The 24,256-nt window shown below is 40.1% G+C and overlaps 1 protein-coding gene across 1 annotated transcript in view; it reads right to left on the bottom strand.

Moving 5' to 3' along the window:
* LOC147313580 (adhesion G protein-coupled receptor D2) overlaps window positions 1-24,256 on the bottom strand; it is a 91,995-nt gene that overhangs the window by 23,259 nt on the left and 44,480 nt on the right. The window contains exon 23 of the mRNA XM_086263254.1: window positions 22,871-23,015. Coding sequence (XP_086119380.1) covers window positions 22,871-23,015 — 145 coding nt within the window. The remainder of the gene's footprint in view (window positions 1-22,870; window positions 23,016-24,256) is intronic.

The following is a 24,256-nucleotide window of genomic DNA, read 5'->3' as shown; positions in this document are numbered from 1 at the left end:
ACACAATCTTGGTCGGTTTTATCATAGTCATGAACCCATCTGCCCTTTCTGTCTGTCTACCTGTCTGCCTCGCTCTTCTGGTTCAGGGCCTGTCATAACCGCTCTTCAACAGGCCCCCAGTGTCAGGATTAATCTCCCTGGTTGACTGCTGATCTGAAGGTGGAACGGCCACCATCCACCAACAGCAAAACTAATTTAACTGTGTCACTGCTTGACACTCCCGCCCACCATCCCCACTAACCCCAGACATGCACACACATTACAAAATATCTTCATCTGTCTCTGTCTCATCTACATGGTAGAGGGCAGGAGGGTGGGTGACTAGTCCGAAGGAGAAAGGTCAGAGCACTGAAGGAGTTCATCATTCTGAGGTGTCAGCACTGCTCTTTAGGAAAGCAGATGAAGGGGAGATGAGGGAGGAGAGCATGGGAGGCAGGGAGAAACAGAGAAAGAGGTTAAGGGGGGGTCTGTTTAACGTTTGTGTGGTTATTGGTTATCAGCCAAAGGTTTGTCATGGCCCAGAGACTTGGCTGGCAGCCACTGAGTGAAAATCACTCATGGTTTGCATTTAATAATCATGTCTTTTCTTTGATTGTAGCCTAATTATGACAAAAGTGCACACACTCTCACATCTTACCAGCTATGAGTAGTCATTTGGTGGTTAAAACAGACCAGGGGGTTTATAGAAGCAGCAGAAGCTGGTACTCAAACACACAGAAGCACACATTCAGCCATCCAGAAATGATCACACAATGCATCCTCTGCACTTGCTGGCGTCTGGCATGAGGTAAACAGCTTTCAATAGCATCAAACCCGGTGCAGTTTGTTTGGGACCATCTGTCCAGTCTATTGTGTTCCTCTGTTATGGCTCTTTGAAAGCCCATTGGAGAACAGCTGATGTTTGGGCTCTTACAAAGATCCCAGCCAGGCCCTCGGGATCCTGCTACACTGTGTACTGTCCATTTCTTTCCCTCCTATTTTGGCTGTGTTTTGCTTTATAAAGTAGCTTGCAGACTGACATGTAGCAATTTGCATGTTATAGCATCTCCGTTATCATTTCACCACAAACACAGGACAGGCTATGGAAGGGATCCAAATGTGACACTTATTAGCTGTGGTTTTGGATGCAGTAGATATAGAAGCTATAGATACAAAGTTATGTAATTAAATAAACAAATAAAATGTAAGTGCTATCTATTACTCTGTCATTAGGAAAAAATATTCAATCAAAATTCAGATCATAATCCAAATGTTGGTGATGTAAAAGGGTTGAATCCAACTATATACTTCCAGCTATAAAGTGATAAACACTACCGAGTCACAATATAACAGTTTTTAATTCTCTGTCTGACAAAAAGAAAAGCCACTGAGACAGATGTCAGGGTAACACCATAGTTTGATTTCAAGAAGAACCCACGGCAGTTTGTAATCTAAATTTAAAAGTTATTTTTTTATTGGTTGTCTTATATGCGTTTGTACGACTACAAACCAACCCACTGTATACTACATGACCAACCAGAGTTCAGACGATTGCTCCAACATGAATAACCATCTCTTTGAATGGCAATATTTGTCAGGAAACTGACTGATTCTACAATATTTAGCTGCTAAATCACAAAATTGGCTCTAACATTACATCAAGGTGTAAAGCTTAATTTCCAGCTGTGAAAATTATGTCAAGACTGAAATGCTCAAACCCTACAGGGCAGCGTCATCACTATTAGTATATAAAGATAGTTTATTCTTGCCCACATTGTTAGAGCAAACTCTATATTTGTGCATCCAGCAAGCTGAGTTGCTTTACATTTACCAATTATTATTTACTTATTAATTTTGTATTAGCTAGCAATTTCTGATCTACTACCAAGTGGTGTCATATCATCCCATCTGCAAGAATACCAGTATAATTTTTTTGTGTGAAAAAATGGTCTTATGCTATCAGTGATATAGCAATGCAATGCATTTATGTTTCCTAGTGCAAGCCCATACATGTCTAAGCCTCTTACCATGATTTAGTGCCTTAAACGGCATTTCAATAGTAAGGAAATGGTTTGGCAACTAGAGTCCACACCTCTGACAAAGCGCTGCAAAATATGCAAGAAAAGTGTTCTCGCTAAAGTTGGAAATGCAACAAACACTTGAAGCAAAAATACACTGTTGACTACAGCCAAGGTATGAAGTCATACAATGAGAAGATATTAATAGCAGTTGATGTGCTGCCCACAAGTTACTGTAGTTGCTACCATACGATACGCAGATTAAATGATGGATAGAAATTATTGATGGGGTGGAAACGGTGGAAAAGCAGAGCTTTAAGCAAAATTTTAAGAAGCTCGGCCCAAGACACATCCCAAGTAACCAAGTGTTAAGCAGATGTCTTCTTTTTAATTAAACAAGAAAACCAAGGAAACGGTATGACTAGATGTATATATAAAGTGCTGTTAATGCTGTCATCCAACAAGCTGCACTCCCTGGTAAAATCTTCATTTTATATTTATCACTATCCCAAAAAACATAAGTATTGTGACATAATCTTGAGGCTATATCACCCACCCCTAACTATTCACTTACCTCTCAAATGTAACCTTCCTAACATTGCTGGTGATTATATAAATATAAAGATTCAACCAGGATAGCACAATTATGTAAGACGGTTGCTAAACTACAGTTATTATTATTACCAAGTTGCATTAAAGCTATTGTAAAAAAATAATAATAAAAAATTACATTCCAAAAGACAGCTGTGAACCAGGGCCAGGTACAGGAAGCTTTCACTCCTTTCCACCCAGTATGCCCCTGGCCTTTCCAACTTTCAGTCAACTGCTGAAAAAAGCCAGATGCAGGCAGGATAATCACCATCTAATAAGAGGTTATATTGAAAGCAGGCTGTCGGTTACATATAACAAGCTTGGAAGATGAGTGCACACACATACACAAATATACATGGGCAGAAGAATGCATACGGACACAGAGTTGGGGCAGGTGTAATTATGGTGTACAATGACAAAGTTCAGAAAGAAGCAATCACACACACTCTGTACATATATGGACAAGCATGTCCATATAACAAAAGTAATAGTTTTGGTAGTTCAAAGTACAGTTGGCATATATTAAAAAGAATTAGCCTTGGTTCATGATTCTTAAAGTTACCTTCACCAGTTAATACTGGCTTCACAAGGGATATTTTCCAGAAACGAAATAGAGAGGTCTGAAGGCTTTCAACCATTAGGATCAAGTCTTCATACGTGGACTTGGAATCAATTTTGGAGAAGCAGGAGAAATGCAACCTTTAGGGATCTGGCCAGTAAGCAAAAAAGGACAAACAACATACATACCTTGGTTTTCAGCCGTTTCATCTATTGACATTTCTTAGGTTGTCCAAAAAGAAAAAAATGTGTCATTTGATAAATGTGTGGTACTATTATAACCCACGTGCTTGGAATTTTTTAGTTGAGTGACTTATTACCATGTTGAACATACAAGGCATGCATTTCTTCTTCTCTCCCAATTATAGTATGACGAAGCTCTTTTGGAAAATAAAAAAAAACAACCAAAAATCCCAAGCCTGCCAAATGACAGATGCTGTGTGGAATGTAAATAAAAAAAGACTGCAATGACTTGCAAGTCTCACAAATCCATATTTCATTAACAACAGGACACAGAAAACATATCAAATGTTTAAACTGATGCATTTTACAATTTAATGCAAAATGAATGAATGAATTTCATGGCAGCAACATGTCTCAGAACAGTTGGAATAGGGACAAAAGAAGGCTGTAAAAGGAAATGGCACTAAAAGAAAGCTCAGGTTAATCAGGTTAACTGGCAACAGGTCAGTAACATGACTAGTTATGAAAATAGTGTCTTGGACAGGTAGAGTCAATTCTGCAAAAAACACTGCATCTACAAATTGTGGAACAATCTCAGAAAAAATTAAGCTGGGAAGACTTTAAATATTTCATCTTCAGTAAATAATATCATCAAAAGATTCAAAAAATTTGAAGAAATCTCTGTGCGCAAAAGACAACGACAAAAATCCATGCTGGATGCCTGTGGTCTTCAGGTCCTCATCAAGCACTACGTTAAAAACAGGCATGACTCTGCCATGAAAATCACTGCATAGGCTCAGAAACACTTCCAGAAATCATTGACTGTGAGCAAGGTTTTCTGTGCCACCCAGAAATGCAGGTTAAAGCTCTTTCATGGAGAGAAGAAGTCATATACAGTATACTGCCAAAAGTATTTGCTCGCCTGACTTGAGTGACATAATCCTTAGGTTTTAATATGATGTCAGCCCACCATTGGCAGTTGTAATAGCTTCAGCTCTTCTGGGAAGGCTTTTCACAAAGTTCAGGACTGTGTTTATGGGAATTTTTGACCATTCTTCAAGAAACACATTTGTGAGGTCAGGCACTGATGTTGGATGAGAAGGCCTGGCTCGCAGTCCTCACTCAGTGTTCCATCAGGTTGAGGTCAAGGCTCTGGGCAGGCCAGTCAAGTTATTCCACACCAGACTCACTCATCCATGTCTATATGGACCTTGCTTTGTAAAGTGGTGCACAGTCATGTTGAAACAGGAAGGGACTATCCCCAAAATCTTCCCACAAAGCTGGGAGCATTAAATTGCCAAAAAAAACCCTGTTCAACCCTACTCCATAGTCCTCCCTCACCAAACTTTACAGTTAGCACAACGTAGTCTGAAAACTACCATGCAGCTGGTAACCACCAAACCCAGATGGGTTCATTGTATTGCAGGTGTGATTCCTCTCCAGAGAACACGTCTCCACTGTCTCTAGAGTCCAGTGGCAGCGTGCTTTACATCACTGCATGCAATGCTTTGCACTGTGCTTGGTGATGTAAGGCTCGGATGCATAAAGCTCTCTATGCCCTGTTCTTGAGCTATTTTGAAGGTGGCGACCTCCGTCTCAGGCAGAGCAGGTCCCTCGTGTGCCCCGACCTCCGGTTTCAGGCTGAGCAGGTGAGTGAGCTGGTGGTGGAAGTGGAGGTTGGCACCACTATAGAAGAGGCATGACGAACCTGACCATGTTTCAACACTTTTCAGCATTTTCCTTTTAGTTCCCGTTGTTGTCTTAACACACGCACGGACGCAGCTTTTCACTGGCATCCTGCACATGACAACAACAACAATTCAGAACCAGTTCACTCCAGGGAGGGGAGGCATGATGAGCTGATTGAGCTCAGGTGTATCAAGTTTCTGATGTTGACATGCAGGAAGAGTAAATCAGCTGCAGAATTAGAATAACTGATTACAAACTTCAGTTATTCCTTTCACAGTTGTTTCAAAAGAGCTGACTCTGCATCTTCAAAGTGCCAACTTTTCTGGTACATTTTCCCGTCCCAGTGCAGACTGGGCACAAATCTCAACCCAACTCTAAACACACAAATAAAACATGTGAGCCCTCCTTAGCCCTCTTTAGAAACATCTATAGTCATACTTCCATCCTTTCAAACATGAATGCACACAACAGAACCGTTCGTCCCGATGGACACATCTCTCGCGTGCTGTTACACAGCACACCCAGTGTCCTGCTCTTACACCATCAGCAGCATCAAAAGAAGAATCTATATCCTCCCTTCTGCCTTTTTTTTTTCATTTGAGTGACTATGAGCAGCAGTAGCACCAGCTGCAGCCTCTCTCCCTACTCGTGCTCAGCCAGGGTAAGGCAATAGGTTTAGCAGGCGAGGAGGCGAGGCAGATTTATGGCGGTGGATGTGACCTCTGGGGCCGTAACACGGTGATGGGTGAGTGGCTCTCAACGGTAAGCTACTGGCACTTGACAAAGTGCCCGAAGCAGAATGAATTTACTTCTCTTTTCCTCAATCATCAAGCAGCCACTGCCCTGACCCCCATCCTGAATGCTATAACAAGATCTCCCATCTCACAAGGGCCTGAAAAATTTACTGTCACATCTACTTTTCAATGAGCTCAAGTGAGCACTTCTTTCACCTTCAGCGGAGCAGGTGCCGGTGTAGAGGAGGGCTAACCTGTGTGTTTTATGTGGTGTGTGTGCGTGTGTATATATGTGTGAGCGTGTGTGTGTCAGCGAAGCAAACAAACATGCATGAAGAAATTTGTGGATACACATGTCCACACATTTGCTCCCTCAATTCACCTCTAACTTATCCAAAGTTACTCTCTTGTGCATCTCAAACAATAGTATCTAAAAGTACCAAGTAACAAATAAAGAAAGAAACAAAGACACACAAGGATATACAAATCTTTAATGGCTGCACACACAAGAGAACTAGTATCCCTACACACACAAGCACAGAATAAGGTTGCCAGACAGGGACACAAAGGGCACTGCTATACGGGTGTCAGTAGACACCTCTACCATTTATATTAGAAGTCAATCTACCTTATCACATCTCTTATACACACACAAGCACACACCGCAGGCATTATGAAGAGTATGTGTTTGCCAGTTTTCATCAGCTTGATGGCAGTACAGTTGGACTTAATGACCCTGATATCTTTTTTATATGCAGTCGATAAATCTTGGTGCACACACTTAAATTTCACCTTTCTTGCACTATACTGTAGTCACTGAGGTGAAATCACAGAGAATGTGACAGCGCTAAAGGCAGACCAAAGCAAAGATTATAATAATAGTGCGGGTACGTCAGGAGCTTCATTACATCAGGTATAAATAACATGCATTGCTTTTTTGTTCTAATTTCATCTGGTTAACAGTCAAATTTATCAATAGATAAATAACCATACACACAAAACTAGGACACACAAAAGAAAAGAAGAGCAGAAAAAAGGGTTCACCCTACAAGGGTGCTAAAAAAAAAAATAGGACAACTAAAGAGCAGGTGCAATGCAAGGAAGAAATAAACTCTATATGTCTTTGTATTTATACAAACTTTGCACAAACTTAATAGAACTAAATTTCGGTTATTAATGGGAACATTTTCAAGTCTCTGTAAAGGATAAAAATAGGCCAAATGGCTCTTATCAGTCGGTCTTTGCTGTAGACTTAATCTCAAACTGATGGTGACACCATTGGTCTTTGCTCCAAATCATTTTCATGTCCTTCTTTACAGATTTAATTTCCATTCAATGATGAATTCCCAAACAGAAGAGGTGACGTAAGGGCAGATTAAAGATCAGAGCAGCTAGGTTCCAGTTCACAGAAGTGTAAGATTTAAATGGTTACAAATTGGTTTGAATGGCAAACTGTCGATGGATATAACTGTTACCACACCAATCCATAAACAGTGTATTAGACCAAAAAAAAAGGGTTATGCCTGTGGTTAATTTTCTCAAATGTAGTCTTTAAAATGTCATAACTAATTCAGTCACTTTTCTTTTATGAGCCCACTCTCACCCACTGGGATAATGTTATCATGATGAGCCAATAAAAATCAATGATTAAACATGTGTAATTTTCCAGAGACAATGTATTAAAATTTATTGTCTCTCTCTCCCTCTCTCTCTCGCACCCTCTGGAGCAGCAGACACTCTGAGGCTTACAACTGAAAATAAAGGACAGCATTAAAAGCTATTCGGTAAGCCACTGTAAAATTGATCCAGCTATAAAAGCTGCTACGTCCTTGCCTCCCTCTGCTGTCCAGCTGCTCCAAACCCAAAGATGGCAGCATGATTGTGGAGGAGAGAAGTTGGATGAAGGACCACAGAAAAGAAAGACACAAAACTGAGACACAGAGATTTTTTTTAAAGGTGCAGAAAGCTATAAAAGGAGATAAGATGTACGTAAAACAACTATATATATATATATATATATATATATATATATATATATATATATATATATATATATATATATATATATATATAGGTCTATAATCTATAGTCTATAATCTATTATATGATGATGTGATTTATTTGCTGATTGAGTTAAACAGCATAACTGGCTAGTCGCTATGTTTAACACAGCAAGGCATACAGTACACTTCCCTACAGTTTTTACACATTTCCAGTCTTCTTTTTGTCGCTTTTTATTGCTTTTGTGTAAAAGCTAAACCAAACAAAGAAACTGTAATGCACTAGGTCAGCACCTTTATTTAGCTGCCCTGAAAATTTGATCCTCTACAGTTCAAATTCAGCTGTTTTAAAAACTTTTCTTGTACTATGCGTATTATTTATTTTTTCTATTTTAATTTGTCTAATGTATTTCTGCTTCACTTTTTCTTCCTGTCCCTTGTGCTGCTATAACCAGTGAATTTCCCCTGTGTGGGATTGAATAAAGTCTGTGTGTATGCCTCCTGTAGGTCAGTAGAAAGATTGCAGGTTTAGGGCACACTAGAACTGGCATGTCATTGACTTAGTCCATGTCTAATATAATTAGTATGTAATTAGTACAGCAAGTATGTCAGCATATCTATCATGTGGCTACACTTGAAAATGATTTTACGGGGTTAGGTTTAGTCTGTTAAATGTTATTTTTGTGTGTCGCAACAATGACCAAGTTCACAAGATCACTGCAAAACTAGAAGTAAAGAAGTAAAAGGATGAAGTGCAACTCTATATAGACACTTTCATGTCATCTTCTTGACTTTCCAATCCAAAAGCATTTCACGGCACTGCAAAAGCAAGACATGCTCATACTACCAGCTAGTTAAGAAGAACATGGTCTAAAAATTGTGCAATGCTCAACAATAACCCCGGGGACCTGTCGTTTGAGAATCAGTATAAATGGTATGCTACTGGGCCTTTCTATTGTAGCTCTAAAATGAGAAGAAATGAGACAAAATTCCACTAGCTACGAGTGTTGCTGTTGGCTCAATCAGTGGCAGTGGCTCGGCAAACTGCGTTTTTCTTTTAACTTTCAATTCTCCTAAGCATCCGTGCTTCACAGCCCCTAGGGCTATTGCCTTTCTCAATCTGTCCCTGGAGAGGCAGGAGTTATGGTCCCTGTCGATTGAGGAGAAAGGGATGTTATTCCCCTGTCACCTCCTGGTCTCGCCGCCATCCTCCCTGCCCTGATCTACGGCCTAACCTCCCCACCCCCACCTCCTTACTGCCTTCCTCTCTCCCTTTTCCCCACTTTGCTTTGTCGTAAGCTAGCAGCTATGTCGTTGCCATTGGCGGTTTAGATTGGGATGATGGAAAAATGTTCTGAGGGAGGTGGCGAAGGAGCACGATGGAAGTAGTGGTAAATGCTTTAGCACTATGCTAAGATACTTTCAGAAAAGATTGGTTTGTGTGATGTGTAATGTGTGTAAACATACATTAAAATGTGCATGTAAAAAGAGAAAGTATGGAAATCCATTCACCCATCGATTTTCTCAACTATGTTTGCAATTCAGGGACCCAGCTGACTTTGGGTGAGAGGCAGAATATACCCTGGATAGGTCACTAGGTTGATTTTGCATAGAAGAAACTACATATTGTGGCTCTGCTTTATGAAATACACACTTACTAGAGCACAGTGTACCCTCTTTGCTGGGAGGGGGTAGAGGTAACCTACAAAACAGCCTGACCCAGGGGAGGTGACCTACGCCTGGCCAAATGCAGGACCTTGAATGACACCCTTGATAGTGGAGCAGTGACAGGGTTAAACATAAAGGGCATTTAGCTGACGATTAAATGTGGCGGGTGCTGACTCTATGTCACGGGAATCCCTGAAGATTTGGTTTCATGTTGGAAAGCTGATTGCCACTGAATTAAATAAATCTAATATTTTTTTCAGGTGTCTCGGTTTGATTGATCTCATTTAGGTTTAATTGAACTATTATACTCTTTGACATCATAAACTAAAATATAATATTACACATTTACACATCGTGGGATTGCTGAGCAGCCAAAGATGTGAAAATGCTTTCAGGGGATTCAACAGCAAAAGAGTTACACGTGACTCATTCCTAACAACTAAAGCATCTGCATGCAGCAATCCTTCAAGACATAAAGATTTGGCTGTGTTGAAATTCGACTGGACAAGTTTGCATGGGTGTTTCAGTGTGCGCGATATGAGTTTAATTTGTGGTTTGGAAAAAGTTTCCAGCGAAACGTCTTTGTAGTTTAGTGTACTCGAAAGAGGCAATAAAACCCAACAAACTGCTGGCCCAGTGAACATCAGTGCAGCTGACACAAGACCAACAGAGGACTTCAAGAACTCAAACCCATTTCCATACTGACCAGTGTTCCTTTTTTGAACTATTATGCACCTTAAGCAAATCTTAGGTTTGTGAGGGTCTCTCTGGGTGAAGGAATAAATAAATAAGCAGATAAATAGATGAATAACCCAGAGGAATGGGAGCCGGTGCAGCTTGGTCATCCATCATATATCCTATTACCCCACACTCAGCGGCTCCTGCAGTATGTATAATGTAGTCAACCTCCATAAGCAGATACAAATTCAACTCTTTTCCTCCTCAATTTGTTATATCTGACAACGCCACAGCTTGTGCCGTGTTGTTTCTTTGAATTATGAATAGATTCTCTCCACCAGACTTTCGCCTGCGCATGATAGCGTGGATTTGTTATGCAGAACAGCTGTGGAAAACAAATTTGTAAAGCTTGGAACGCTCGGTAGCGGTTGGGCAAATATGCATAAACAGTTGCGCTTAAAGCCACTTAAGAACAACCAAATGGGTTCAATATTTCATCTCGGGGTTTCTCTTATTGGGTGTGATAAATAACAAAATGTCAGGATGTAATACAAGTTCAGGAAATGCAGTTGTTTAAGTGTTTCAAATGGCCTAAGAATTTCTAAGAGATTTTTTACATAGAAAAGCGACACCACGGAAGCGGAGCAGGTCACACAGAGGCGGAGCAGAAGAAAGATGAATGCCAGTTAACAAATCAGATGCAAGAGCATGAGTGAGAGAAACCGAGTTGGAGAGAGGAAGAGGAATGTAAATACATGGCAAACTGACCGCTGGCTGTTTGTTTGGGTATTTACACTGCGAGGCTACAATCAACTCCTCAAAGCTTAAGCCCACATGACAGGACACATTTCAGGGCCACACATGCTCTAAACATCCAAACCAACGAGCCAAGTCTCAGTTTGCACAAACACACGTGCACGCACAAGCACACACCAAACCCCAAAGACTTATCCAGTTATTCATCTATCACTTCCAAATCTCTTCAAAACTGATACAAGGGAAATACACTTTAATTCATGCACACAGAGAGAGGAAGGGAAGGTAACTTGTGAGGAAGTGATTTTTTGGGGGGGGGGACTTGGCTGAACTTTTGAGCCCTGTTTGGTTAAAGCAGATGTAGAATTAGCACACATCACTTTGCATCAGCGAGACGTTGAACACAAGCTGCCGTTCAGAGGCCAAATACCTCTCTGTCACAGAGACACATGCATGCACACCTCAATTTGATATCAATGGATTCTTCTTCTTCTTCCTGAAGTAGATTTGGTGTCCCCAAAGAAAAACTAAGTCAAAACAGGGACACCAGACACACACTTGAGCTATTTAAGTTTGTCTTATAAGTGGAAAAATAAACAGTAATTACAAACGGCCTGTATGCAAGGTGCAAGGATATCATAACTTGACATTATGAAAAGCTGTAATCGCATTTCAATTCATTTTACACACTCTGCAATCAAGGAAATTTTAATCGTAATTCATTTTGACAGATTTACATATGCACATCTAACTAAAACAAAAGACGTGCAGAAATAAAAGGGTCAAACAGGTGTTCATCACTAGCAGCTTAGATATTGTTTAGTTGAGCTGTGTCGGATTTAACATTTGTAAATGTTAAATCAGCTTCCATATATTTAAACTGCTGTTCATAATCTAATGATACAGCTACTAATGTTAACATTGTTGTTTAACAACAAGTGAATTAGGGTTTTATTTGTGAAATTATCATGACATTGGCAGTCATTGGCCTATAGACGTGGTCATGCAAAACCAGAAAGCGATACTACAGCAATCACCCACATGAAATTGAAACATGCTGTCATTCCACAAGGGAATATTTCAATTTTTTTGTGCATTTCTGGAGCAGGGGATCCTGTTGCATGTCAATGAACTGGGCTAAACATGCATGACAAGTGATGGTGTCCGGGTGGAGGGATGTAAGGGGGAGACAACCCTCTGGTAATGTCTGTGTGATCTGTGTGTAATCTGCAGAAGATGCATGCAATATACCGCCACACCACTTTCTATTAACAAGGCCCCTAATTGCAAGATATACTGAGAAACACATGTTCTAAAAAGAGGAAGAGAAATGGGTGTCAGATGTCAGCAATGTGCAGGCATATGGTTCCTACAAGTAAGGTTACTCAAACTGGAAACAACATCAGAAATATGGTTTACTATTATAAATTTATAAGACTGCACAACACTTCACAACACCTTTTCTTCATTATAGTCACCTGGAAAGCAAAAGAATTTAGGGCAGGTGACCCATCAGTTTCTCTTTGTTTATAACTGAGCCTGTAGGTTTTAAATTAAAATTACATCAGACCTTTAGTAAAATCTATAAAGTGCACAACTAGAACTGCAATAAAAATACATTGAGAAATTATTAGATATAAACTGGACACAAAAAAGAGTGACAAAGCCATAGAAAGCTCTATAATACAGTCCACTGAAGCAAAGGAGACCCAACAGAAAAGCTAAATAAACTCTTCCTTCCTTCCTTCATCACGCGCATGTCCTTCTTCGTGGCAAATACTTGCTTTACTTTCCGATTTCTCACTGAATATCACTCCTTAACATAACTCACTGTCTGCTTTGAATATTTGTCCCAATCATGCAGAAATTTACACCCACTCAGAAACAATTACTACTTGACCGTATATACACTCAACAAAAATATAAATGCAACACCTTTGTTACTGCTCCCATTCCCCATGGGATGGACGTAGAGACCTAAAATTCATTCCAGATACACAATATAACCATCCCTTCCAAACAGTGGTCACAAATCAGTCCAAATGTGTGGTAGTGGGGACATCTGCCATATTGAGATAATCCATCCCACCTCACAGGTGTGCCACATCAGGATGCTGATCTGACATCATGAGTAGTGCACAGGTGTACCTCAGACTGCCCACAACAAAAGGCCACCCTGGAATGTGCAGTTTTTTGCGCTATTGGGGGTCTGGGGACCCAGAACCGGTCAGTATCTGGTGTGACCACCATTTGCCTCATGCAGTGCAACACATCGTCGCATGGAGTCTATCAGATTGTCAATTGTGGCCTGTGGAATGTTGGTCCACTCCACTTCAATGGCTGTGCGAGGTTGTTGGATATTCGTGGGAACTGGTACACGCTGTCGTATACGCCGGTCAAGCACATCCCGAACATGCTCAATGGGTGACATGTCCGGTGAGTATGCTGGCCATGCAAGAACTGGGACATTCTCAGCTGCCGTCTGCCCTGAACAATGTGAACCATGATTCATCCGTGAAGCGCACACCTCTCCAACGTGCCAGACGCCATCGAATGTGAGCATTTGCCCACACAAGTCTGTTACGGCGATGAGCTGGAGTCAGGTCAAGACCCCGATGAGGACGACGGGCATGCAGTTGAGCGTCCCTGAGACGGTTTCTGACAGTTTGTGCAGAAATTGTTTGGTTGTGCAAACCAATTGTTGCAGCAGCTGTCTGGGTGGCTGGTCTCAGACGATCTTGGAGGTGAACCTGCTGGATGTGGAGGTCCTGGGCTGGTGTGGATACACGAGGTCTGCGGTTGTGAGGCCGGTTGGATGTGCTGCCATATTCTCTGAAACACCTGTGGAGACGGCTTATGGTTGAGAAATGAACATTCAATGCACGGGTGACAGATCTGGTTGACATTCCTGCTGTCAGCATGCCAATTGCACGCTCCCTCATTGCTTGTGGCATCTGTGGCATTTTGCTGTGAGACAAAACTGCACATTCCAGGGTGGCCTTTTGTTGTGGGCAGTCTGAGGTACACCTGTGCACTACTCATGATGTCAGATCAGCATCCTGATGTGGCACACCTGTGAGGTGGGATGGATTATCTCAATATGGCAGATGTCCCCACTACCACACATTTGGACTGATTTGTGACCACTGTTTGGGAGGGATGGTTATATTGTGTATCTGGAATGAATTTTAGGTCTCTACGTCCATCCCATGGGGAATGGGAGCAAAAACAAAAGTGTTGCATTTTTATTTTTGTTCAGTATATGTAAGATACCAGTATCACTCAGCAGATCCAATGGTTATTGTTAGAAAAAAGAACATTATCTGTTTGTTATTTGTACTTTAATGGAATACATAATCATTGAAAAGTTGTTACTTTGTCATTTTGTGAATTTATTACTGATTCAATCAAGCATTAGAAATGCCTGCTTGTCACTCTGAGAAATGGATCAACTACTATATTAGTGTTTTCACAGCATCACACACTCTGTGTTAGAACAGTAATAATAGAAGTTACAGCAAGAAAATAATAGCAATGTAGTGGTGTATGAGTTCTTGGCCAACAACCCAAGTCCCAATAAATCACATGCAGGTGATTGCATTTGCAGTGGACTTCATAGCACAGCAGCAAATTGGAAGAGCACCAAATGGTCTAAGTAATAATATCTGACACTCCATTATTTCTACAGTTGTGTTACATCAAAAACATTATTTTTTCCTGCTCAGTTTAATTTGTCTTGGTGCATGGCAGGTTCAGTCATGTAACTGTGGCATATAGACTGTATATACTGTGCCCCATATGAATAAGAGACGCGGCAATACTGCTGAGGATCATGTAGATCAGCTGCAAAGGAAATGCTATAAATCACAGTTTGAGAGGTGCACAGAACAGCAACAAGGAGCAATAACTCACAGCATATGTACTTTTCAAATGTGAATATCATTATTGTAAGTGTCATAAACTCTTACCCACATAATATTTATCTACTCAAGACCTAGATTGTAATATGATGCTCGATTGTCCTACGTCCTCTAACGACACATGGTTAGCGACAAAAGGACTAATTCGCTGATGGACATTTTCTAATACAGATCATAAATCATGAGGCTAACAATTAACAATAAGTAAATAAAGGTGAAAGATTCTTTCCTATTTTTAGGTCAGCAATCAAATTTGACACAATTTTGCATTTTTTGCCAATAAAACTTGTGAACAAAACCAGTTTCCTTTAATTCACTTCTTTCTACTAAAGCAAACATTTAGATGTCACTGGATTAAAGAAAATCATAAGGAGCCTCTTCAAGTAAATCAACAAGGCATTGTTTACTTATTCTAAATATATCTGTACAGACTTATATTCTACTACTATCCTAATAATATGAGAATCCATTAGGATACAGGTTATATAAAGAGTGTACTCTATTCCAGGGGTCAGCAACCATTGGCACGCTAAGGGTTAACTGATGGCACGAGCCCGACACGCAGTGAATTAATCTGAGAAGGTGCATTAAAAAATAAATGGCCGGGCCAGCGGTACACATCGCAAATTAGCTCGCATACACACATTAGTTGTGCAGCTTCTTAATGACAGTATCTTAGCTAACAACCCCAACTACCAGATTCAACTTGTAATTGGCTAAAAATAACTTAGCCTACCGGTGGGAGGGATGTTGCTAGCTGGCAGTTTTTTCAAGCAATGTTGAAATTTCCACATTCTGACACTTCAAATGCATCATGAGCTGTCCGCTCAACGCAGCATCAGCACCGCGGAAATACACGGATACATCCGTAGACTTGAGGCAGAATTCACAGTGCGTTTTCGGGACTTTCAGGTGTATGGACCAATGTTTTTATTTTCTGATCAAACCAGAACCAGTTTTAATGAGCAGTCTGGGTTTGTCTCGCATTAACTGGCTGGACACAGAGGACATCGAAATGCAGTTGATTGAACTGAAAAGCTCGAGTCTGTGGGGGTCAAAGGTTGCAGCTGGAATCCATAGCTGTGCGTGTTCATGGAGCTGCATTTTCACCTGCTGGACATCACTACCTGTAAAGTTTAACTGTCTTCAGAACATTGCAGAAGCCTTATTGACATTTGGCTCAGAACTGTGTGAGCAGATTTTCTCTCAGACGAAGGGCGTCCTCAGGTAACCGTCTGAAGGCTGGACACTCAGAGACCTGTGTCTCTGAGTGGGAGACCAGAGATCACATTAACATGTGTATCTCTGTATCAACAAACATGCCATATTGGCCCAGTTTATTTTTCTTATCATTGTTGTGAGGAGACCATAAATAGCATTTGTATTTTCTGTTGTACAGTTCATTTGCTGTTATGGAGTTCTTGTTATGGATAAAAAGTGTCTTTTTTGTGTGTTTCAAATATAGCTTATAACTATTTCCTGATAGCTGCCAACATCTGCGAAGAAAAATAATTCTATAAAGTTGTTCTATATAGTGTGTAACTGTTAGTATAGAGCGTTATTAAATTTATTGCTAATGCAATCATATGGCACATTGACTTCTGACGAGATTTTAGATGGCACTCATCATCAGAAAGGTTACCGACCTCTGCTCTATTCTAAATGGAAAAATCTGCCTAATTCAGATATTTCCAATGCACAAAATGACCCCAGTTGATACATTTTGGTTGGGGAAGGGGCCTTGACTGACAACTCAAAGGTACTGGCCTTTTCATGAGTCCTTGGGTGGGTCACTGGAAGGTGCCCCATCCGCAGACTCCACTGTCATGTTCACGTACTACATGGGAAATAACAGTGCAAAGCCCTTCTGTTATTAGGCTTTTGTCCCATGAAAGTTTGCCGATAATACAATGCTCGGTCCTGGCAACAGGATAATCTGGACTACAGTTCAATAAATAATTTTGTAATTGTATCATCAGTTCTACAGTTTTATGTCTTGGATATTCAGCTGAAGCGAAGAGCTTCCACTGATCACCACCTGGTGGTGAGTTGGATCAGGTGGCGGGGAACGATGCTGTACAGGCCTGGTGTATAGTGCAGGTGCACTGGGAGCATCTTGCAGAGGACCTAGTCTGGAAGGTGCCTGGAGGATTTTAAGAATCATATGGCTCCAGCAAAGTCTAAAAGTCTAGAGATGAGGGGGGTGGCTCACCCATTACTGTGGCTGAGGTCAATGAGATAGTTAAAAAAAATCTGGTGGCTGAGTCATTGGGGTGGATGAGATTTGACCTGAGTCCCTTAAGGCTCTGGATTTTGTGGGGCTGACACAAATTTACAAGAGAGACCTGTTTCAGAAAGCATAATAAAAAATGATAGTTGATTTTTGAATATAAAAAAACCTATAATCTGTCTGAACTGTCTGAAATGTTCCACTTTATATCTAATAAATATAGAATATATGAAAGTTTACTTTTCAGAATTAAATTATTACAAATTTAAACTTTTTTATTTGGGCATAAGTAGAAATCGATGACCTGTGGAGTTTTGGTGATTTTGTTATCCTAAGCCTCCAAATAGAAGAAAGCACTTTTAAAAGAAGGCTGTCTTGTAGAGATTGTAGAAGTTCTTCTAAAGATTGTCAAGTTATCAGTTTTGCTTCTAACTGGTAGAGTCCATGCCATGTCAAATACATAATTATTCACAAATATATTCCCATATAAGTACATTCAAAGGTCTTAAACTGTTGGCTTCAATACTGTTTACTTTTTAGTAAACAGTAAAAGAAAGTGAGAAAAAAGAATAAAAATGACAGAGTGAAACCTGAGATTGACCTTTACCGCTTTCTTAGCCTTCTTTGAAACTGGTATCGCCGATCTTTTCAACAATAAAAGGAGTTTCAACCCTGCTGAGTGCAGCATGGGTCAGGCAGCTAGATTGAATCCAGGGTGTCTGGTTAGTGTTAAAGTTTAACAGAATACTTTAGATGTCTGATTTCACTCAATAGGGCCAGCCGCTACTCTCAGATTGAGAACGCTTTGCGGTAATGCCTTGCAGATATGCTAGTGGGGGAATATACTTACACTGCTGCAATCAGAACTAGATCATTGAAAAAGCAGTTTCTCAACAGCTCAGTTACTTCTTAAAACAGAATAATTGCTACGATGCCTTCCAGTCAGGTTTTAGACAGAACCACAGCACTGAAACTGCTCTGACCAAAGTGTTTAATGACATATGTCTGAATACAGACAGTGGAAAAATGTCAGTCCTAGTTTTACTGGATCTCAGTGCAGCATTTGATACAGTTGACCACAACATATTACTCAAACGACTGGAGAACTGGACAGGTCTTTCAGGAACTGTACTAAGGAGCCTCCTCAGGAGGCTGAGGTCTTTTAACATCTGCAGGAAGCTCCTGAGGATGTTTTACCAGTCGGTGGTTGCTGGAGTACTTTTCTATGCTGTGGTGTGCTGGGGGAGCAGCACAGCAAAGAAGGACTCATCCAGGCTGGAGAAACTGATCAGGAGGGCTAGCTCTGTGGTCGGCATGAAGCTGGACACTCTGGTGACAGTGGCAGAGAAAAGTACATTAAAGAAACTGATGGACATTATGGACAATGCCAGGCATCCTCTGCACACGGCCATTAACAACCAGAAGAGTCTGTTCAGTGACAGGTTGCTTCTCCCAAAGACAAGAACTAACAGACTTAAAAACTCCTTTGTCCCACACGCCATCAGACTGTTTAACTCCTCTCTGGAGGGGAGAGGGAGGGGAAACAGGAGGACAAAGGAGGGAACAACTAAGCTGTAGTGCCTCTTCACCTCACTGTGCAATACCTTTTGTGCAATACTTTTGTAAATAGTCAACGGTGCAATAGACTCAATACTTGAAATGTGCAATTCACTTGTATTTTTATTTTTATTCCTATTTATTCTATTTATCCCCTTCGTATATTTTATTTATATTGTCTCTGTATTTATATATATGTGTGTGTGTATAACTCTGTAACTTCTGTCGGTGCTGTGCTTTTTTGGAAATCGAATTTCCCAGAGGAACCCACCCGAGGGATTAATAAAGTTCTATCTTATCTTATCTCTTATCTTAAACTGGTTCAAAACATACTTAGAAAACAGGAAATACTTTGTATCAATAGGTAACTTCACATCTGAGCAGACAAGTATCACATGTGGAGTTCCCCAAGGTTCCATCTTGGGACCCCTTCTGTTTAACATCTACATGCTCCCACTGGCACAGATTATAAACAACAACAAAATAAACTATCACAGCTATGCAGATGACACACAAATATATATCACAATGTCACCAGGAGACCGAGGCCCTGTACAGGCTCTTGGTAAATGCATTGAGGAAATCAATGACTGGTTGTGCCACAATTTTCTCCAGCTAAACAAAAACAAAACTGAGGTAATAGTCTTTGGCGCCAAAGAAAAACGATTACAGGTCACCAGAGAACTTCAATCTATACATCTAAAAACCACAAACCAGGCGAGAAATTTGGGTGTAGTGATGGATGCAGACCTAAACTTAGAAAAACACATTAAGACAATAACAAAGTCAGCTTACTATCACCTCAAGAATATATCAAGGATAAAAGATCTGATGTCTCAACAGGACCTGGAAAAACTAGTCCATGCATTCATCTTTAGTAGGCTTGATTACTGTAACAGCATCTTTACAGGTCTACCTAAAAAATCAGTCAGACAACTACAGCTCATTCAGAACTCTGCTGCTCGAGTCCTCACTAAGACCAAAAAAGTGGACCACATCAGTCCAGCTCTGAGGTCCTTACACTGGCTGCCTGTCCGTCAGAGGATAGACTTTAAAGTTCTGATGCTGGTCTATAAAGCTCTGAATGGTTTAGGACCAAAATACATCAATGACCTCCTGACCCAGTATGAACCTTCCAGATCCCTCAGGTCATCTGGATCCGGTCTTTTATCAGTTCCCAGAGTCAGAACCAGACACGGAGAAGCTGCATTCAGCTTTTATGCTCCTTATATCTGGAACAAACTCCCAGAAAGCCTCAGATCAGCTGAAACACTCAGTTTATTTAAATCCAGGTTGAAGACTCACCTGTTCTCAGCTGCATTTGAATAAAGCACCAAATCCACACTTTAAGCTTAAATTTCAAAACTTACATTTAACTACTGATTTTATCTACTGTTCTGATTTTATCTGTTTTGATTTTATATACTGTTTTGTTTGTTTGTTTGTTTGTTAATTAGTTAGTTAGTTTATTTGCTTGTTTTAATCAATTTTAAATCATGCTTTTTATTTGTTCTTGTTTCTAATGTCTCTGTAAAGCACTTTGAATCACCTTGTTGTTGAATTGTGCTATACAAATAAACTTGCCTTGCCTTGCCTTACAGATCATCTTGCATGGGATCGCACAAGTTGCAACACCAAACCTTCAGACCTATAATCCAGGTCCAAGTATAGTGATGTCCAAGTTTCAATATATGCACTGAGGTCATTGTATTCTTCTTCAAAATAATATGATATGAATCAAAGGCATGAGGTACACTCCCAGGGATGGTGTCGCACTAGTATAGAGATGGCATTATTTTTCTTGTAGTAGACACTATGATGATATGCGAGACTCTCAAAACTTAAAGTGCCTTTTGTTTCTTTGCAAATGTGAATCTGAAATTTTTCATCAATTACTCATCAATGAATTCATGTGGCTTTCAGACCCAATGCAATATGTAATCAATTCAACTGGACACTGATCAGGGGTGTTGGTAATAATGGGTTAAGAGTGCAGCGTTGTTCCCAATGCCCCTTAAAAAAACCATGGAAAAGCATTTTAATTTGAACTGCATGCATAGATTCCATACCATAATGAAGACGAAACTGATTGGATGGCTGTTGCACCCCACGAATTTGGTGTTTTATTAGTTTTGTTTTTAATTTATAATCTGTGCACAGAAAATAAACCTTTAGTCTCGTATTCAATAACACCCCATCTTCACATCTTTTGGCTGCCTATTTTGCAACCCTTCCCCCTCTAAACAATCACTCTCACTGCTTCCTTAAAGAAAATCTTTCAAAAAGCTTCTTCTATTCTTGTACTGAAGTGTTCAGTGAAAATTAAAGTCCTTCACTTGAAAACTTCTACTGCTGAGCAGAAAATTTCAACAACCAAGGCTACAGGTGCTGCCGTCTTAAAAAGATGAAGTACAAAGACACACGACCAAGAAAATATTTCAGCTATTCTAAAGAAATGAAAATTTCATTCAAATAACAAAAATAATAATACTTTTTTAAAGAAATCACAGAATAGGTGACCTTCCTTGTTCCTTTAAGTGATGGTGGGTTGGTTGTGCTTTTTGAGAAGTAAGGCCAGCAGAATAATCAAATTAGCAAGCAATATTGTGACCTGCTATTATGTTTAGCTCCAAAGACTGCATGCTATTGCACATCTTTTGAGCAGAACTAGAAAAGATTGTGTGGAAAACTGAATCAGAGAAGGCTTTGCTTTTTTTCAACTGCCAAACAAAAGGGCAACTGTATTACATTTTAAAGTGATACAAGAAAAGACAAATATTACTATTTAAAGCAATACAATACAGTAACTGCTTTACATTTCTCTAGGTGGAATCATTATGCTGGAAATGTGGCCCTTTTACTGTTTAACCCTTTAAGACCTACCATAGAACCAAGTCCACCAGAGCTTATATTATATTTTTACATGCTGTGGAGCCATTTTGGGAGCATTTCAAGTTGCTATACATCAATATGGCCTGCATTTGTATAGCGCTTTTCTAGTCCCTAAGGACCCCAAAGCACTTCACACTACATTCAGTCATTCACCCATTCACACACACATTCACACACTGGCGATGGCAAGCTACATTGTAGCCACAGCTGCCCTGGGGCGCACTGACAGAGGCGAGGCTGTCGGACACAGGCGCCACCGGGCCCTCTGACCACCACCAGTAGGCAAACACGGGGTTAGTATCTTGCCCAAGGATATTTGGCATGCAGCCAGGAGGCAGCCTGGGATCGAACCACCGACTTTCTGATTAATACAACCATTATAGCCCAAACTTTAATAATATGTATGCATTAAGTGCATAGTAATTACATAAATTGCAAAAAAGTGCAATAAACTACAAAAAAATTGAAAATCGTTTTTGTTTTTTTAACATATATTTCTAGTTAGAGAAATTTAAGAGGCTTATCCCTCAAAACTGTAAATACAAAAAAGTTGCACAAACTAGTTTCCCACCACAGGAAATTTATTTTAAGTGTCTTCATAGTTTTATTTTTGAAATACACCAATTTTCATATACTGCAGGAAAAACGAAAATAAATATTATAATGCAAATTTGCAAAATAACAGCATATGCATCAAAATAAACTATTTCCAGCAGTGCAATATGAGTCCCCAGCATCCCAGAACCGACACAGAAAGTCATAAACTCAAACATAACTTTTAAAAACACAAGTATAGGCTCATAAGGCCCCGATCGTAAAAAACTACATTTCCACAAAATGACGTCACTTCTGGTTTCGGGCAGCTCATGGCAGACATGCGACAGTTCACGCTGATGGACGTAGGAAGTGTTACAAACAGCTGATCGGATCGGCAAAGCGTGTTTCTGGAATATTGTGTTTTTGTTGCTGCAAGTGCTTTTTATGCAGTTTTTGCAAAGCTATATGTGGAAGGAAACTGTGACCTAGGACAAGCTGATGGCATAAGATGTAAGTACAACTCCTCCGGTTTCATATGCAAAAAAAATTATTGCGCTAGCTTACGTGGTTGCAGTGCTACCGGGATTTAAAAATAGTTATGCAAAATGGAGCGTGTCTGTTCCGACCGGCTTTAAAGGGTTAAATTGAGACAAAAGTCTTTTTTAAATGAATTTTTTAGTTAATCAGAAGAAACAATAGAAAGTTTCCTTCATGACTGCCAACTATACATGCACCATGATTGGTCTTCAATGTTTATCACTGGACAGAAATCAATCACTGCTTCACTGTGATTTTTGGACATTACAACTTCTTTCATTTTTTACTTTTCCAGGATTGTGAACTCCACTTACAGTTGCATGACACTGGAGTCAGAGCTCACCTTGGCTGTTCTCTTCCTGCATTGCCGGGCCTAGCGTGGTGCTGCAAGCATAGCCTTCCTCTTCCTGGCTTGGAGTTGTTCCAAGTGGGAAACTGACAGGACGAGAGTTGGTAACTGAACTGGATGGTCGGGAACTGGCACAGTTCTATAAGATATAAGAAAGCAGTATCATCAGCAGCTTATTAATTGCCCATTAGTGATACAAATTAGTTATATATACAATTATCATCATTCTTATGTTGCTGCCTTCTGTATCTATTCCACTTGGCACTCTTATGCATTTAAAATGTTAAAGAAAGGTACTTTAACAGTACTTTCAAGAAAAACTGGAAAATAAATACATAAACATATATTAGGAAATGTGTACTAAACTCAGATGGACGAGTGGTAGATATTTCATGTTAAATTATGCCTTTTTTCCCTTGATTACCCCTCATCACGATTTCGAAAAATCATATAGGCTATTGTTACGTACTGTGTTATTCTTCACACAGTGTGGCCAGCAAGCTAGAGCAGCTGATGCAGAAAAGTAAGTGAAAGAGCTCTTTGTTTTACACCATGCACATGCATCTTCCATCCAGACCAAAATAAACTGCAATCACACAAAACCCACTTATTTGCACAGCTCTCAATTGGAGTTGTGGGGTCAAGGAGGCCAATGACAAGGTTCCAGGGTTTCCTAAGTCTTGTACTGTACTATATCAGACTGGAATGTCTTTTATACCCTGCTCTTCTGTCTTACTGCAAATAGAAAAAGGCAAATGCATGCACTGCGACATGTCATTGTCAGTCACTTTAACCAGCAACATAAATAAATGGCATTTTATTAAAAGTATTTTGAGCAACACATATTTTTGTGCTACCAGATAAAGACAAGAAAGGAAACACCAACACCAAATTCTAGTCCCTTTTTTTTTTTCTTTTAAATTGTAACTTCTACATGTAGCTTCCTATGTCTTGTCAAAACTTGAATTAAGATCAAAAAAACTAATCCACTTCCAATTTATATCTATATTTCAGTGATGTCAGGGGCACGGAGCACTAAGGGGGGGGTTGTTTTTTATTTGGGTCCTACAACTGACAGCTTTATTTCACAAAGCAATCTGGCTGTGAGTGTACAAGAAGGTCAGGGTGGGTCAAGAGGTACGAGGTATCAAACAGACAGGCGACACTGTTCAAAGTGACTGTGTGTATGTGTGTGTGTATAAAACTGTGCTCCCTGGGGTCAAACAAGAAAACAACGCTGTTTGAGATCCACACCCAAGTAGAGGAAAAGGGCTAAAGAGGTCAGCAGTGGTGTGGAATTAAAGAGGGGATAGTGTGTGATTAGGTTTGGTGGAATTTATACAAGAAGCTGTCAAAGTAGGTGGTTCTCCCTGTGCTTGT

Source organism: Aulonocara sp. 'chitande type north' Nkhata Bay, linkage group LG15 (genome assembly GCF_057382095.1).
Source record: "Aulonocara sp. 'chitande type north' Nkhata Bay isolate Kocher_YH1m ecotype deep benthic linkage group LG15, A_spYH_male_GT1.1, whole genome shotgun sequence".
Lineage (NCBI taxonomy): Eukaryota > Metazoa > Chordata > Actinopteri > Cichliformes > Cichlidae > Aulonocara > Aulonocara sp. 'chitande type north' Nkhata Bay.
Note: the sequence above shows the minus strand (reverse complement) of the source record. Positions and strands in the feature narration are given on the sequence as shown.